The sequence below is a fragment of the Cygnus olor genome, chromosome 6, assembly GCF_009769625.2.
Source record: "Cygnus olor isolate bCygOlo1 chromosome 6, bCygOlo1.pri.v2, whole genome shotgun sequence".
Taxonomy (NCBI): Eukaryota; Metazoa; Chordata; class Aves; order Anseriformes; family Anatidae; genus Cygnus; species Cygnus olor.
The window spans coordinates 34,147,697-34,166,618 of NC_049174.1; the positions used below are offsets into that span (position 1 = coordinate 34,147,697).

General features: G+C 40.7%; 1 protein-coding gene across 4 annotated transcripts in view; it reads left to right on the plus strand.

Annotated features, from left to right (window-relative positions):
- The window catches only part of THSD7B (thrombospondin type 1 domain containing 7B), a 319,547-nt gene that overhangs the window by 289,206 nt on the left and 11,419 nt on the right, over window positions 1-18,922 (plus strand). For all 4 annotated transcript variants that reach the window (XM_040561821.1, XM_040561819.1, XM_040561818.1 and 1 more), the window contains 4 exons: window positions 8,527-8,668; window positions 10,016-10,131; window positions 10,268-10,385; window positions 16,209-16,354. In XM_040561821.1, coding sequence (XP_040417755.1) covers window positions 8,527-8,668; window positions 10,016-10,131; window positions 10,268-10,385; window positions 16,209-16,354 — 522 coding nt within the window. The remainder of the gene's footprint in view (window positions 1-8,526; window positions 8,669-10,015; window positions 10,132-10,267; window positions 10,386-16,208; window positions 16,355-18,922) is intronic.

Below are 18,922 nucleotides of genomic sequence, written 5' to 3' on the forward strand. Positions count from 1 at the left end.
TCGTCTCTTCCCATGGAGTCCCAAAAACCACATCAGTAAGTTGGCATACGTAGAACCTCTAGCTCATTAGGGCTGCCTGTTTAATTTTTGAGGGAATGATGCTTTGTAGTTGATAAACTCCTGCATGGATTCTGATTCATCCCAAGCTGGAAACAAATGCCTGTCTTCAGAGGATGTATAAAGCACTTTTTGTATACTCACTGAAAATACATTTCCTAAGTATGTCTCCTTTTTCTTCCCCAAGTAACCTGAAACTTTTGCAGGATCACATCATATCAAAATGAAAAGGACAAACCGGACATCCTTTTTGCTCTTTTTCAAGCACATTTACATTTCATATCAAAATAGTTGGCATTCCTTTAGTCGTAGCACTCTTGTGAGGCAGCTGCCAAAGAGCACCCTGGGAAATCCTCCTGTATCTCTGGCCATGTTTGGCTTACTGGAGATAAAGAGGATTTATGAAACTTGACAAATTCTAGTTTGTAAGAAATGAGCAACTCCAATTTCAGCATCATCTTTGACTGAGTATCTCTTTGATTCAAGATATTTACCTAAGATTTTGGCCATGGGAGAATTCTTTTCTAGTCACTTTGGTGCTCTGCTCCAATTTTATAGTGTTGATAATAAATTCATCCTGATAGCAGAATAACTAAGTCTTATCAGCTGAATATAAAAAGGCCTTTTAGATTAGCCAGTTTACCTTTTTTGTCAATATGTCATTGTACTCTGGATACTTTCTAGGGTATTACTTTATTACTAGTGTTTTATCTTGTAGCAATACTCTTCCCATGTGGATTTTCCACTTTTAGGATAGTAAATGATCTTGAATCATGTTGAAATCAATGAGTCATAAAGGTGGCGACTGCTTTGTCAATAGGAAGTATTTGCTTCAATACTTCTTTCTACAAAAACATGCAACATCTATTGTATTCCTTTTACATTTTTGGCTCCTTTTGCTTTTAAATATTGGTGTTACTGGGGCCTTCTTTTGTACTTTAAGATACTACCAAAAATCTTTTATGTGTATTTTCCAATTGAATTGCAATTTTTGCAACTTGATTATACTGCTGTTTTACACTGCTACACAAAGATAAATTTTAATATCTCCTCTAACGGCACTTTGCTGTGACCCAGAAATGCAGCTGTCTGAAATGTAATACCTTGAGGTTACATTTGAGGTTCTGTCTCTTTACTGGATTCAAGAAACTCATAATTACTGATTTAAAGCTTCCCTATTACTCTTGTATTCTCTATTGTAAGAATTAAATTCAGAATGATTTTCTCTCTGATTGAAGGCTGTTTTTTGGTTCATAAAGTTTTCTTCTTTGTCGCTAAGTAACATTCATGTAACTTAAATACCAAGCTTTAAAGGCATTTAAAATACCAGTTTGAAGCTTGCTAGTTAGTTAGAAAAAAAAATCATGAGCAAATCGGATTGACTTGCATTTTGCTTCAGAGATTTCATATTCGTTCCAGCTACAATTGCGTGTTCAGCCAGACATCATCACTTGATTGCTCAAAGACCCAGCTAAACAATCTGGAAACTGAAATCCTATCATCTCTGTTAAATATTCAGCTATTGAATAACATGCACTACCTGCAGTGTCTTGACTTTGTATTCATCTGACTTGGAAATGTAATTAATTGACTTCAATTGAATTCATCAAAGCATTCTTAAAATGAGTTAATATGCGAGTTGTGCTACAAGTCCCTGAAATAATTACCTCCTTTTTTTTTTTTTTTTTGTTAGCTGTTTGCTACTATGTGGATAGCAGTCACAGCCCCACTGTCAGATCAGAGTGGCCTTCTTGTTTGCCTCAGCTGTTGGCATTTCTAGCAGCTAATTCTAAGAGGTTTGAAATTAGTTAATTATAGGAGGTTACATGTCAAGCAAGTGAGAACAGCTGTCTCTATTTCAGTGAGCATTTTCCTCATGGATCAATAGCTATGTACAGTGCTCAGGACTTGTAGCAACTGATTTATTATTCTCTTGAATCTGTGGTGTGTGTGTAGTATTCAGATAACTGCTCATACTAAAAGTGGCACCAGGCAATACAGCTGACTCACAGGTGTAGTGACTTTGGTCTTAGGTGTGAGTCTGAGTCATAACGGTTTGGAAATGCTTTCCCTCTGAGCCAACTGGAAAATAAATTTACGACTCATTTGTAAACTTTGTGGCTTATTGCAAACATTACTGAAGTCTACAATATCACTCAGGAGGTATCAACTGTAGATTTAGCAGAGGACCTGTAGCATGCAAGTTGGACTGAAGAATGAAGCTTGCATAGAGCTGAATTTCTAGACCAAGGGATAATTCATTCGGGTGAAGGATAAGAATTATGCCAGTCTAAGGCTTTCCTGGAAGAACATATGCTGCTCCTTATGCATAGCTGTGACTTGATTTTTTTTTGGATAGCCTTATAAAAAAAGTTATCTACTGATGTATTTTTTTTAGATTCATTGTTTCATTTTATTCACCTTTGTTCATCTTTAACAATGATTAAAAAAACAATGGTTATGTATGGATGCAGGTAATGTTTCAGAACTTAGATGCATCTCAAAAAGAAAATGTACGCAAATGCATTTTAATTTCAAAAGACTGCTCATGTTATTTTAAATGGCTTGTTAAATTGTTCTGAAATATCCACATCTGCATGAACAATATAATGGTTCACTGCAATGTTAAAAATAGTCAAACCGTGTTGCTGCCAACGCATTTTTACCTTAGTTTGAGGTTGCATGTTTCATTATGAATAGCCTGTTAAATATAATGTGGCCAGCTATTTATAGTGCAGTATGCATTATACAAGCTATTTGATAAATTAAACAGCTTAAAGGGCTTTCTACTGGGTTACAACCTTTGTGCTGTACAACTATGATGCATGTGAAAGCCTGGATCAATGGACAGCTTTTTAAATCTATCACAAAAAAGGTCTGATAGTATATATTGATGTGTAATATGTTAACAACCCTTACTCAGAACTTAGCATTCATAACTTTACAGTTTTATTCTTTTCAGTGTCCTTCTCTTCCAGAACAAACTTTCTGTGCTTTGTCTGTTCTATTATTGTCTGGACCAAAGTCTGGGTACATTCTTTGTGTATGTTTGTATCCCTCACTTTTAATATTAGGTTAGAGTAGTGGCAAGTGGTCACGGTAGAAAAATGTGTCTTGCTAAGAGAATTACTAAAAATACAGTAGTTATAGTGCCAAGAGTTCCTCCATAGACCGAAGAAAATGGCTTTTATAATTTCTGAAGTGAGTGGTCCTTTAGCAAAGATGCCAATTCATTCCTCCCTTAATGTGGTATGTACCTCCTGTTGCTTCAGAATATTTTGTTTCTGTTGTTGTTTATATAATCTGGTCTACAGATCCTTGGCTTTAACTCAACTTTTTCACGCTTCATAGAAAAGAACACCGAAAATGTCTGGGACAGTCTTTTTATACATGTAAAGAAACTTACTCTGTGTATGATGTCCTTATGCTGTAGGATATTAATGAGTGGCCTGAGTTACATGCCTGTTATTACTTCCATCCAGAAATTAAGTTTATTCATACCACTGATGTCAAAGGAAGTACTGTCCTGAATCACACACTCTGTTGCTTACAGTGATCAAGGAAGAATCTAGACTAAATCCAGCAAACAACATAGTCTGTGAAGTTTAAGTCCAAAATTTGGTTAGTACCTGACCTTAAAGTTGTCCAGGCCTCTGACCTTCTACTTCCATGCGTCACAGCTATGTCAATTTCTTGTTTCCTCTCTTATATTTATGGCCAATTAGCACCCGTATTCATCCTCCTCCTTTGATCCAGAAATCTATAATCTATGTATAGCCTGGGCGGTGTAGGAAGTAGGTTTCAGTTATGCTGAATAGAGGCAGAAATTAGACAAAGGTTTTCCACTTGCCATGCAGATATCAAACTCTCCTAATCCCCAGGCAGAAGTAAGACTGAGCTGTCTTTCTGGTAGTACCAGCCCCCTGGCAAAGTAGAGCCTTTGTTTCCCGGGAAGATCAGGCATAGGTGCCAGCTATCCACAGCTCTTCTCGTCGCAGTTTGCTGGAGGTGTCTCCAGAGCCAAGACCTGGCCTTTTACACTCAAGCTAGAGGCAGAATTTGAACCCACCTTCTTTTCCTGTTTCCTGTACCTGAGCTGTATGCAAGAGTTGCTCCATCTGGACCCCAGCACAAATCAGCGATCTCTGCACGTACGTGATATGGAGAGCTTCAGCAGCTGCCTGGACTTCTGCACTGAGCTCAGTTCAACTATCTCCTGGCTTTGACACTGTCTAAATCTATCTTAATAAATCACTTCAATCTAAGTCTGTCACCTTGACTTCCAATGTCTGGGCAAGAAGATTTCCTATGATGCCCAATTTAAGCCTGTTACATGCCAAATTCTCCAACTGTGGAACCTAGTTACAAGATTTATAACCACAGGCATAAAAATAAATATGTGACTGTAAGGAGATGATCTCAGAAACACAAGTCAAAATTAAATTCCCACTATTGTATACTTCTATTGTATGTACTTGCCAGTCTCTGAACAGTGGTGGTGGCTGCACCTTTTCCTCTTTCCTTGTGTTTCTGCTGTAGAAGCAGCATTGGCTGATGCTAAGCACAAACTAGTTGCTTACAAGAAGGAATGGCCAACTTAATGTAAAAATAATGATAAAGAGCTTAATCTATGATCAGTGAAAGTAGTATTTATTAGTGGAACAGCAGGAAGTAAAATAATGTCTCTGAAAGTATAACATTTACTTAATGGAAAGAGAAGAGTTGGAAATGAAGATACTCAGTAAAGGATTGCTGAATCACAGTGTTTTTTATTTATTAAAAAAAAAAGAAAAGTAAATTTATATATGCTTGTGATAAGAAGCATTCATTCCTAGTGGGGTAGAGCAGATCCAGTCTTGAAGTATATGTCTGAATCACAGAATGGTTTGGGTTGGAAGGGACCTTAAAGACCACCTCGTTCCAACCCCCTGCCATGGGTAGGGACACCTCCCACCAGACCAGGTTGCTCAAAGCCCCATCCAGCCTGGCCTTGAACACTTCCAGTTCATGTCAAGCTTCTCATCAACCACCACCCCCAGGTCCTTCTCCTCAGGGCTGCTCTCAGTCCATTCTCCACCCAGCCTGTATTTGTGCTTGGAATTGCCCCGGACCAGGTGCAGGACCGTGCACTTGGCCTTGTTGAACTCCAGGCTCAATTGAGCCTCTGTGAGGTTTGCACAGGCCCAGCTCTCAGCCTGCCCAGGTCCCTCTGGATGCCATCCCTTCCCTCCGGTGTGTCAACCGCACCACACAGCTTGGTGTCATCAGCAAACCTGCTGAGAGTGCACTCAATTTCACTGTCCATGTCACCGACAAAGATGTAAAACAGTGCCGGTCCCAATACCAACTCCTGAGGAACTCCACTTGTCACTGGAGTGGCATCTTTGCTATTTCATATGGAACAGTATTTTTGAAGAGTCAAGTTGTCTGTTATTTTCTTCATTTGTAAGAATACTTATTAACCCCTTCTCCAGACTTGCCCAGATCTTAATTAATTCTGTGATAATTGCTTACTTAAATTACTCAAATCATTTTACTCTGTTTTGCTGCCTTTTCTGTAATATTGCTGGTAATATCGTTCCTGTCCTACCTCCTAACAATGTAATGTGCAGTCAGTGGTGATTGTTTTTTCTCTTTTATCTTTTTCTCTTTTTTCTCTTTTATTTTTTAAGATCTAAATTCAGGACCAGATGCATGCTGCTGTTAGTGATGGCAGTGGTGACATATCTTCTTCCTGCTATGCAGCTGACACGCTTCTCTTCTTTATTTCTTGTTAATACCCTCAGTATCTCCCCACTGGAAATAATCCCTCTTCTTTAATTTTCAATGTTCACATCACCTAACTACTTCGCGTCTCCTAAGCCATTCCTTATTCTTTGTCATGCAGTAAATATTTAATTTTTCCAGCCCGGGATTTTTGTGGGGTCCTGCCGGAGTTGTGCACCCAAGCCCATTGAGATTCCATGGTGGCTGGATACTCAGCTCCCTCTTGCTCCTTTGAAAATTCCAGCTTTAATCTTTACCTTTGCAAGTCATTCCCTCCTGCTGCTTATTCAGTTCCATAAATATTTGGTTCAATTTTTTACATAGTTAACTTGAAAGAGTAAGGCCAGAAAATCAATTATAAAACTAAATTGACTTCTCAATTGACGTAAAGGGAAATTCAACGAATAATATTACAGGATATTAGTTACAGTTTGCAGACTTTGAGTTTTTGCATGTTTCCCATGTCCTCAGCTTGATTAAATGAACACTTTTCCTACAGAGATTCTTTATTATTCAAAACAGGTAAAAGTGGGTAGCTTATCGTATCAGCCCTGGCTTCTGAACAAGGTGGCTCATCAGCGCGGTGAGAATGCCAGCTTCAGAGCTGCAGTAAACTCCTTGTTTGTTTGGATCCTGGCAAACACAAGATATACTTCGACCTGTTGGAGTCGGGGCTGCTTCACTGTTAAAGGACATCTGAGAGGGAAAATTGTCTGGCTAGCCAGTACATCTCGGTGGCTGTGTGACTCTGTGCACCACGCAGTGCAGTGCTGCATCAGTGCCCTGTGACCACGCAGAACAGGATGCAGGCTAGACAGGGGGAAAATACTTTTTTATTAAGAGCAGTTATTTATCTATAAATTATGCATTATTTCTGTCTACAGGTTCTTATTTTGACAGGGAGCAAAGGCAGGTATTTTGGAACTGGCACAAATTTAACTTCCTTCACAACATTCATTGATTTTTTTTTCCCTTTTGGTAACATACTGCAGAAAAACATTAATTAGGAGTAGCTACTGAGATACCCTCTTTGATTTTTTTTTTTCAATTGGCAAATCATTTAAGTTATTAGTCTTCACTGTGAGGATGAGCAATCAGATTAGTTGTGGAAAAGGCAGTAAACAATTGGTAAACGCTTAACACAGGTTTAATTTTTGGATAATTAAGAACAATTAGTTATTTTAGATGAGCATGGATATTCAAATAAGATTACCATTTAAAATGATTTGACAAGGTGTTTGTCAGCAATGAGGACATAATAAAATTTCCTTCACATAGTAAACACATAAGGAAAATAGGCCCTGACAATTCAGTTTTCAGACTGGACCAGACCTTTTCCCTATTTATCCTGGTATTTATTCTGTTTAGTTATGCTGTCATCTGTGCAACTAATCCAGTTTACAGCAGTCTGAGATCTAGATTTATGCTGCAATGCCATGACATTTCTCTTTAATATTCACAATACGAAAATTATCCATACTTTCATCCATGCAGGGTTCTGTGTTTGCCAGCAATTAGTAGCATAATAATAAGCCTGTGGCTTTAAACTGTTAGCTGTTTTTTGTATTTAAAATACTCTCTAGAAAAATAATGTTTAAAATTCCCAAGCACTTATGAAAACATATTTCTACATGCATTGTTTTCTTGGTTTACTTTGCTGTTCCTGAGCAATCTTCAGACCTAATGAGAGACTGTTAGGAATTAAATAGGTCGTCTTGTTCAGTAAATGGCTCTGGATAATAGGGATTTATTTAATAGGGATTCATTGCCATTAGGTTCGCTGGGACCGCTCTCAATTGCCCATGACCGCTTTGGGGGACTGTAGGAAAGCTCTGCCGAGTCTCAGTGGGCCAGAGCCCACATCCTTGGGGCTGGTTTTCCCTCCCAGCCTTACAAGTCCAAATGGCTATTACGTATTCCCATAATCACCCTGGCTTCAGAGCAAGCCTATTTATACTTTTTTATGAGTTCATTTAATGAGACAAAACAGCTGTCTGTAGTGCTCCTCACCACCAATTAGCCTTGCTTGGTGCCACAGGCATTTAATCTGCAGCGCTGTGACTCTGTCCTCCTGATGCAGGCTGTTCTCCTCGGCACGAGATAGGGATGTGACAGCCAGGCTGGGGACACTGGCAGCAGCACAGTGCTCCCCATGTCCCAGCCAATGCTTATGTTACATCTAAAGATTAAGTAAACCAAGGGAAAAACTTAAGAAATGCAAAGGCAGAGCTGGGTGGTGCCTCCACATGCCTTCAGAGATGTCTCTCGTGCTGCTGGGGGCAAGCAGGAGGAGATTTGTGGGGACGACCAGGTGCTGTCCTCTACAAGAAGGGGATGTTCCTTGTGAGGCTGGAAGCATTTGGTCGCTATTGCTAAGTCTGCTACCAAAATGAAAAGCAAAAAATATAAGGATGGAGGGCTGGTAAAAACAAACATTTACAGTGGTTGTGATGCACCAGAACAACTGAAAACAGGCCTTCGTTGGCGCATACTCACGTTAAAATGTGAGCACACCAATCCTGGATTATAGGCAGCCCGACATTGGCATATGATATCACAGGCTTTGAAAAGTCACCCCATCTTGTTGTCAGCATGGTTATCTCGCACTCAGTGTGGCCATGTGCTTGCATGTGGCGGCCGCAGCAGTCAGTGTCTGTGTGATTTATTAGACTCTCTTGCACTGTCCATCCCTTTTGTGTACAGGTGTGTGATCCAAATGTTGTGCAAACCCGAACTCGACAAGTGCTGAGGTCTTCTGTCAATACCAAGCCCTGCCCTGAAGATTCGCAAGTGAAGCCATGTATTCTTAACCAAAATTGCTTCCAATATCAATACAATCTAACAGGTAGGTATAATTTTCTGATCTCTTCTCTGCAGGAAGGGACACCAATTACAAGGCACATTAAGCTGATGTTCTGCTTTTCTAAGTGTCTTTGCATAAAAGACCCAGCTCCTTAAAGACTTTCTCCAGTTGTGTTTTTAGTTATGTTTGCTTGTTGTGTTGGTTAAAGCCTTGACATTACAAGAATTACTTGTAAACATCATGAATTTCACTAACGTTAATTACATATGTACATTTTTACAGGTCAATGGGTAAATGCATGATTTTATAGTTAACATTGCAGGCATGCTGGAAATAAAACAAGTAAATGGGATGTCATGTTTTTGCTGGGTCAGGAGGATGTAACATCGGTGTGATTCCAGTGAAGGCAATAATACCAAAACCAGTCTGATCTGAAGGCAAAAGAGGTTATATGGGTGGGCATAGGATACTGAGAGAAAAATACATTGTTTAGCACCTTAGTCGGAAGTAGTTAGATATGTCTCAAATGAACTAACAAAGAGAAAGAAAAAGTTCTTTTGTTTTGACTAGCTCGGATAATTGAGAAAAAATCCTAAAAGAAGATCTGAGGTGAATTTGTGGGCTGCTGGGAAGGGAGAATAGAGCTGGAGAAAATGTAATATCTGAGTATAAGCCGAGCCTGTTTGAAAGAAATCCCTAGAAGCACAGACAGCATGATGATGATGCCTTTTTTTTATGATCATATTTCAGAAATGAAGATCAGTTGTGTGTTCATGTTTATCAAAGGAGGAAGACACAAAGTAATAGGTTTTCCTCTTGTATGCTCCTGATTTGTTTTTGGTGTATGGAAATTGTAGTTGTGTTGGTTTCTGCTTATTTTAAATGGTGTTTTATGGCTTGTTTTAGTTTACTTGTATTTTGGCCAGAATTTTCTTCTACTAGTAATACTGTTTTTAGTTCATGAGTATTAGAGCTCATTCAAATAATGGAAAGCTTTTGCTTTGAGACAAGAAATAGGTGAAATTATAGTTGCTTGTCAGAAACTTCCGCAGCTATCAAAGTGAAATTTTGCTTCAGACAATACAGCCCTGTAAATGCGCCAGCTGGGTTTAATTGATACACTTAATCAGCATTTAACAGTGTTCTGTGCCCTCTGATGTACTGGTTTTGTTGAAGGATATCTGAGCATGAAGCAACAAAGTTCTCATTAGAGACCTGCTCTTATTTAAGAGCAACTTTCTTTTGTGGGTTTTCTTCTTGGGTTTGATATGAGCTAACGTGGTGAAGCCAAGGACTGGGAGAAGACGACTCGCGTGCTGAGTTCATAGAGGTAAAAAGTGAGTTGTAGCAGTGCCCTGCCATACCGAGTCTTTTGTCTTGTGCCCGCAGACTGGAGCACGTGCCAGCTCAGCGAGAACGCGACGTGCGGGCGAGGAGTTAGGAGGCGGCTCCTGAGCTGCATGCGCAGCGATGGGCGGACTGTCAGTGCACAGCACTGCCAGCAGGTGAAGAGCAAGGCCACGTGCCGTGGGGAAATGGGCAAAGATTAATTTGATTTTCCTAATTTTATGCCCGACGTGGCACAGTGTCGCCCCGGGGCTTCTTAAGGCTTAACGTGTGTGTTTTGTTGCTCACCGACAGCGTCGCCTGAAGAAGCCTGCGGAGATGAGCAGCGAGTGCCTAGTGGGATGCGTGGTGGACTGCCGGCTCTCAGCGTGGTCGGCCTGGTCACAGTGCTCCCAGACGTGTGGTGCTGGCGGTGAGTCCACACCTATCCTCCTGCCCTGTTCACCCCACGCCACAAAATTTGTTGTGGATGGCACCCCCAGCCCTGCTTACACCAGCGACCAGGCACTCTGGTTCACACCAAGCCCTTCAGACATGGACACACTCAAGTTCCCGAGGTGCAGGGTTTTGGAGACAAAGCAGGTGCTTTTCACAGTACTCCAAAGTGAATAATGCAATTAGGGAACAAGTAGATAGATGCCCGAAGGATTATTTTAGTAATTAATTTAAACTCTCAGAATTCAGTCATAGGAAACATTAACCCCTGAGACACAGGGAGTGCTCAGAGCTAGCAGAAACGCTAGGGAGTTACAGGATTCGTGATAAATAGATAAGTAAGTAAATAAAAATCCTTTGAGGAAGTTACTTTTAGGAACATAACTATATTAGATTGAAGAAAAAAACAGGAAGAATATGGTTCATGATTTAGTATGTGCCTCTGCTTCCATCCTGTAACCACAGCTCCCTCAGTATTTTTATTACTCCAGTATCTTTAGCATGGTTTTCTGTAGCTCATAATGCTTACCTACATATAAAAAGTAAAAGAATTAAGGCCTTTCTTATTGCTATATGATTTAAAGAAAATTTTCAGTGTTATCATGAGGAAATGCATTGAAGGTTATATTCAAAATAGGCTCATGATGTTATTTCCCAGGCTTGTGATGTGCATCGCATATACAGGTAATGGCTTAGAGATTCAGGAGCCATAATGTGTATTTGAATCGAGTTCACTTAAGGTCAAAAAGAAAAAAGTTCTTAACTTCCACAAAGTGATCCCTTCAGATAGATTTCAGAGATCAAAGTATGTTACAGGGGAAGCTTAATATTTGGATTAGTGGTGTTCTTTCTTTGCTGAATTTTTAACCCTTTCATGAAGTAGTACTCTCTCAACATAAATGAATAATTCATATATAGTGTTTTAACAACAACACACTAGAAATACTGTTAATTCCAATTTTTATTTTTTCTTCAAAACCCATTTTAGATGGATTTTGCTGAATGAACTTAAAATTTTTTGTGAGTGTTCAATCACTTACTAAAATAAACAGAGTTACATGTGCAAAAGCAGGTTGTAACTTCTTTATGGTTTTTAGCATGACTAACAGAGCAGCTCATCCTATGTAATGCGTGAAGGTCTTTTTATCCTGAGCACTCGCATTACGTAGTCTGCAAGGGATGCGCTACTACTCAAGTAGAGGTATGCCTCGTATTCCTGATTCTGAAATAATTGTCCAAATCCTGAAGATTGGTTAAAGGCCTGATGGTTTCTAATGCATTTAAGGAGCAAATACTTTCTTCATGTCCTAAGTCAGAGCTGGGCTTCTGCAGAGACCTGAGCCAGCTGAAAATACCAGTGCCCTGCAGAAGTCGACCTCAGCTGTTCCTGTGAGTGCCCTTGCTGTAGGTGTCAAACCACATTAAAGATAATTAAACCACAGGGTCAAGTGCAAACACTTCTGGTCCACAAAGAACAAAAGTCTGTTATATAGCTAGCTAGAAAACTGGCTAGATCGGGCTGTAGATATACAATTCAAATATTCTGTGAACCTACAGAAGATAAGCATCTGTGAAATCAGCTTTAAACATTGATATCAATCACACGTGATGGAGGCACCTAAGCACCAATCCTGCAGCTGTGGCCTTTGTGTAGTTCCAACAGTAAAAACTGAGCCACTTTCCTGCTAGCTTCTTCGTTATGTTCCAGTTGGATACTACTTAATGATAGTAATAATAGAGAAGTCATTAATTATGTACTCACCTACAGGTGGTACTTCACAGATGAATGTTGTGTGAGTTTCCCACCTGAATGTTCCCACACAGCAATACCTTCAAAATCACCATGAGTTTCTCATTGGCATTTGTGAGAATAGGATTAAACCTCAAATTAGACACAGAAAACCAAAGGACGACAATAAACGAGCCATGGGAATAGGCTGTAATAAACACTGATTCTGCTTCCTTTTGCCAAATAAATAATTGCCTGCTTTTTGATAAAGCTAAAATGTAGGACTTAAATGCACACTTCTCAGAAATAATTCACAGCAAATCATCTGCATGTGCTGTTACTAGCTCCACTCTTTTCCTCGTTCACTCCAAATAATATTCTGCTTTTCTGGCTTTTCTTAGAGAGCATGTGAAGGGCCTGTTGAAGTACCATAAGTGACTTCAAAGGGAAACATAATTTAAATATCGTTCAGATCAAAATTTAGTGTTGCTGGATGTATGCTTTCATGTGTTTCTTAAGCAACATTGCTAACATTTTTATTTTGTCTGTCTCTTCCAGTAACTTGGTTTGCTGTGATGTATTTTAATGGATAGTATCTTTTTCTTGCTCAGGTTTTATTTTATGGAACAATGCATTTAAACATGATCCTGTGCTGCTGTGTACGTGGCACTGACATCTCGTATGGTTCTGGTACACAGCAGCCAAAGGCGAATATATTGATTTTTATAAATGATGATGAGTAAAGTAGATCTCTCCTGCCTGCCTGCGCTGAGCCTGCAGAGATGTGTAACAGATATTTGCCTCTTGCAGCTGTGGTTCTGGGCAGCGTCTGCTCTGGGTGCTGGCTTGGGCTTTATGCTGGTGTGGTGCTATATATCAGGGGTCCTCATACCAGTTGCTGTGCAATTAGGAAAAGATGTATGGTACTGTGTTAATGCATGATGTTCCCAAGGCCTGAAACAAAGTTATTGGAAAAGATCATGGATAAAGATTGGAGAAAGGTAACTCCCAGCACGCTGTTTTTCCTTTGTTGAGGCAAATGAATGCACAAGGCTGTTGTATTTTTCTAAGTAAACGTTTTCTGGTCCTGGATGATGTCTCTCAAGTTGTCCAACAGATATGCTTTTTAGTAACTAGCTAAACCCGTGCCTCGTCACTTATAAAAGTGACCTCATCAGATAAATTTTGGTGTTTACCTGAGTTACCCAGGGTTGAACACACTGCCGTGTAAATACCCCCAAGTAAATACCTGTTATTTCCAATTTTCAGCACACATTTTGTCTTAATTTTCATACCATTTGATGTTGCAGAGTGGAGGAAACAAATGTGTGGCTAATTCATTGGAAAATTAAGGTAAAATTAATTGGGAGATTAAAGAAATAACTAGGATCGCTTTGTCTATACCAGCGTTTGCATTAAAAGGAAATGAATTTCAGATGCAGTGAGATTCCTTTCTCCATAGGCAGTAAAAAATAAGGTATTTAGAAAGTAAAGACAGGTGGAGTTTTTCTGCTACTTGAGCGGCAATGGAGCACCTAGATAATGTTTATGGAGTGAGGAAAAAAAAAAGCAATAGAGCTTTAAGAAATTCACTGCAGTGATTGTGCCCAAGGGAGATTTCAACAAAATTTCTTAGACAAAATTTATTTCTTTAATGATTTATTCACAGCAGAGAAAGAAAGTGGTGGAGAGAGAAACAAGTCAGACACCAGCTGACCACTGTGAATGGAGTGAATTTAAAAGGTTTGGATAACAGACTGCAGGAAAATAAAATGTAAATAAAAACAGAATGGTTGTTAGTTCCTCTTAAAAGGAAAATCATGGGTTTTGTTCATTGATCTTCCCATTTACATTTTGTTAGAAAGTTGTTAAGCAGAGAGCATAAAAGGAAATTATGTCCTGAATTAAAGTAGCTTGATGAATACTTCAGGTTTTCCAGCCCCTCCTAAGGAGATCAGATCTTTTAAATCTCTGAGCGCTCCATTTCTGCCACTGCCATTTCAGAGCCGGTGCCTGCAGGGCCTCAGCACTGAGCTGCTGCCCCAGGGCACCCCCGGCCCTGTTTCCCCAAACCCTTGCACCCACAGGCTTCCCATGCTTTCCCAAAGAGCCCTTTCCCTCGCTAACCAGTCCCCAGAATCCACAAAGCTATATCCTAACAACTGGCCTAATTTTTACGAACTGCAAATCGCTGCTGGCTGCAGCAACCTTTTACATGCCAGGGGCTGGTTCTCATGTCTTCCCATTCTGGGGTAAGCAAAATCACTTCCCTGTCTTTGATTCTCCTGTTTTACAAATACCTTGGTATGTGTGTTGCCTTCCTCTGGACTGTCTCCTGTTTGCCTCCTTTAGCCTTTTGGAGCGCATTGCCCAAACCTCAGTGCAAGCAGAGGGAGCGTTGCTGTTGTGCCCCACCTCTCGGGGGTCACTTCAAGAAACGAGAAGAATCGGACAAATTCAGTCCAGCGCAGATTTATCAAAGACCAGTTATGAGCCACCTGCTCTCCCTCAGGGTGCTGTGACACGATGCATTTTGGCACTGTGTGGCCTGGAGGCAGCTGCAGCCCCCCTCCACGTTAATACACCCCAAGCACCATCAGCGGACCAGGAGCTTTCCTCCCGGCTCTGGCGCCTGGTGCACTGCAGGAGTTCTTACCTCTCCTTTCCTCTCAGCTGGTGGGATTTTTCCACCTCCTAATGTATCTGATTCTGTGATGGCTGAATGCACAGCCATGTGGATAAGAGCTTTTATCATCACTTTTGTTACAAACTCCCCCGGTCCAGAGGATTAGACCTGGAAAAGGAAAAAGTCTTAAAATTGGTTTAAATGGGTTTAAAAATGGAATTCAATGGGTCAGAACAGGGGAAGAGTACTGGAAAGGGAAGAGAGCTCGCTAAGATATGTCAGTACATTTTTCAGGCGAGTGAGCTTTTAATTTTTAGTTCCTAAAATTTTGTGGGAAACCCTGCTCTGTAGACATTCACGATGGCTGCTATTAGAAACGTACCCTAAGCACAGCTGCAGCACAGTTAATTAAAGAGAGCATCCATAAATCGCTGTGAGCAGGCTCTGGCTGACTATCACGGCATCCCCACATTGCAGGGGTGTTTGCTTCCAGCACGGGCTCACCTGTACTCCAGATTGCAGCTAAATGACTGCCATACAAGCGGAGCGCTTCCCAGCAAAACCTCCTCCCTTTTCTTCTCAGGGAGTTAGCAATTACGGCCTGCATCTGTCTCATTGCATGTGTGTGCTCTTATTACCGAGTCCTTTTTCCTTTTTTAGCTGCCTCTCAAATCCCCGTCTACTGAAAGGCAAGGCAGAAATTTTATCCGTAGCACAATCTCATGCATTGCGTTGCATAAGGGCTGTTTTCACTTTTCTTTTTAATTGGAGCCCAGATTCTAATTGAATCATTTTGAGTGAAAACATTCCTGGACGTAAATGGACAGCAAAGGAGAAGGAAATGGAATTGCTGTAACTTTAATGAATGTATTCAGTTTTATTATTTCAAAAGTAGTAACGTAATTGCTTTTTCTATTCAGTAGCTGAGGAAGTTTTTCACCAACAATAAATAGGATTTTAATGGAAATGGCAGAAGTGGTTATGGATGGTAATAGCCATTAGAGTATTTGCAGTTTTCAAATTAGATGCACATAATTGGTCATAAAAAGGAAATTTCATTTGTTAAAAATCTCTGGAAACATATTGAATGGACAATGTTAGAAATGATGATTTCGTAGGAATTATTTTCTGGCCATATTTAATAATCAGGATTTAGTCAAATATTTAAATGTGTTGTGCAAACAAATAACGTGTTTGGAAAACGTACAAAACCATGTTCAGAAATATCAGTGGTTGCATCACGGAGCAGAAGACTTGGCAATTGCATCCGTATCGTCTAAATACTCTTCCTGAATAATCGCTTTGTGCTGTCTTTTAAAAATGGCTTTTTGTTTATGGGTGTGAAATGAGTCTGTAATAATGATAACCCCCTTCTCGCCCCCAAATCTGCCTTTGCTCCTTCCTGCGGGCGTCTCTCACCGCGCCGTGTCTCCTCTCCCCGCCAGGCCAGATGGTGCGCGGGCGCGTGGTGCTCCTGCAGGCCACGGGCGAGGGCAGGCCCTGCCCGGCGCAGCTCACCCAGCACAGAAGCTGCCCGGTGAAGCCCTGCTACGGCTGGCGGCTCGGCCCCTGGTCGCCCTGCAGACTTCAGGTAGGGCTCGCGTCCACGCCTGCTGCCGCCGAAACGGGGATGGGGTGGCGGAATTGATTTAGGTTTAAGAGGCGTGTTAAGGCTGGGAAGTTCAGGAACGTAAACCTGCGCGCACGATCTCCTGGCCGTCAGCGGCGATTTACAGTGGTACGGGTTCAAGCACTGTGAGCTTATAGAGGTACTAAAGAAGATTTGTGGGGTAAATGTGCTTGAGCAAGCATAGTCATGGTGACCTATAATTTAATTATATAAAGTAACTCTAACAAGAAAATAGATATGCTTGGTTTCCAGAGTTTCATCTATTTTATCTTTTTTTTTTTTTTTAAGTACCATATAGCAGGTCTTTCTCTGCAAGGTCTCCAGTGCACTAGTGTTGCTGTATGAAATACTGGCTTTTACTTTCCCTGCAGTGTGACTTTCTTTGGAGCAACCTGGGACTGGCTGGATTCAGCTCCCCACACACTCCGCACCGCGGCCATCATTCTCTCCCTGCCATTGACTCGCATCTGGCTCGAATTGATTTTTTTTTCCCCCTATACTTTTTCTTTTCTCCTTAGCTCTTAGATCATGTTTCCTATATTAAACCAGATAAATTGGTAACCCAGATTAAGCAGACAGGAATCTTTCATGTTGCAGTTTCCCAGACATAATGGAGCCTGCTTGGGCTGCTGAGAGCCATCTTAGCTGAGGTGCAGGTGGGAGAATCGCCCTGCCTCATCCTGGGGCATGGGACCTCTGCGCAGGTCTGTGGCTGCTTCTCCAGACTGTCAAATATAGGAAATTGAAGGCAGTAATGGAAGTGAAGACACATCCCTTGTGTTTTCTGATCTGCCCTCTATGTCTGCTCGATGTCTGGGTGTAGTCGATGGACCTGTAGCAAATGCTGCAGGCAGCAGAATAGATACCTGGAATTTCCCCAGCTTTTTGTAAATGAAATGTGGAGTGTTACAGACTTTGGACAGCCCAAGATCACAGAACTGGAAATATATTTTAGGGTCACCTTTCTTCTTGGTTCCTGTGCTAAACAACAACTCATTGCAGCTAAGGAAAGATATGAATATGGTCTTTTGTGTATGCTGCATGCAGTATTTATTTATGTATAACATCCTCAGCTGATATGTTGCCCAGCAAAGGTAAGCAAATTCTGCTAAACATTAGGGACAAGACTTTCAAGGATAGGAGCTAACATAGCTGATAAAAGAATTAGTAGGGAAGCTGAATTAATGCCCTAGCATATTTCAGAAAAATAACACATCATGGAAATTAAAAATGCGCACCATCCAGAACCCAGCTAAATTTCAGCTCAGAGCAAGTAATCACAGCCTCCTCTAAGCCAGATATCATCCTGTGCTTGCAGTGAGATAGAGCCTGCTTCTCTTCTTAAATTACTGTGTTGTAGTTTCTCACCCCTTTGCTTTGTTTTGGAGAGGAGATTTTTTTTTTTTTTTTGATGTTCAGCTCTCTTTAATGAGGTTCTTTGGAATTAAATGTAGTTCATAAATACAAGGTGATTTATTCCTGTGCTTTTCTGGAAAAGAAGCTTACATGTACTTCCTAAAGAAAGCTTTCAGAAGTCACGTTTTCAAGGATGCTTTGTTAAAGAAGGTAAATACATCATATGGTAAGACCAAAATGCATATCGTGAAAAAGTTTTCCTGGGGTAATATAAACAGGACAATTAGTTATAAAGCTAAAATATTTCTTCCTTGTATTATGAGATAACTGAGACTGCATTTCTTAATTGTAGAAGGACTGTTAAATTGACTTCATGTGAATAATTAAAGGTGTGTGCATGTTCAGGAGTAGAGCCTGCTAAGTGTTTTGTATTGCTGGTTTTCACAGTATGTAAATCAGCACACTGCTCTGCAGGCACATGTCACAGGCACCCCTCCAGCAGACCTGGGCATTTCTGCTGCATTCAAAGGGGTGCAGAACCTGGAAAATGGTCAATACACCTAATCTTAAAGGGTTGCATTACATTAATCATTTTCTCATTGAAGTGTTTTACACTGATTAGTGGAAAAAAAAAAAAAAAAGGAAAATATTAGCAGTGAATGACAGAGTTCACAAATTTTCCATTAACAGAATATAAGCCAAGCAGCTAGACATTATCAAGCACTATCTGCCTAACATTCATAAGAAGACTAAGGACCCTTCCTGGGGTGCAGGGCTGAGACGTAGAGGCTCTGTGCAGGTGCTCCTGGAGGGACCCTACCTCCAGAATGACTGTATTTAGGGAACCCAGGGGCTTTTCTGAATCATCCAAAGGGTCAATGTAGAAATTTGTGCAGCCAAACGGACCATGAAACTCTGGAAGTCAAATCCCTGGACCTCTGGAATTCAAATGGACCTGGACCCTTTGGAAGTCAAGTCCCTGCATATTTCCTGCAAGGAGCTTGTGACTCGAAAGGCAGAGGCTAAATCTGTGCAAACCTCAGATCATCACACCTCCCAAGGAAGAGCACTTACAATACAGATTTGATCCCCAGAGTTTTGAATATTTGATCATCTCCTTGGCAATGCTCCTCTGATTAGCAGCTACTCACCGAATCCTCATTGTGCCATTAC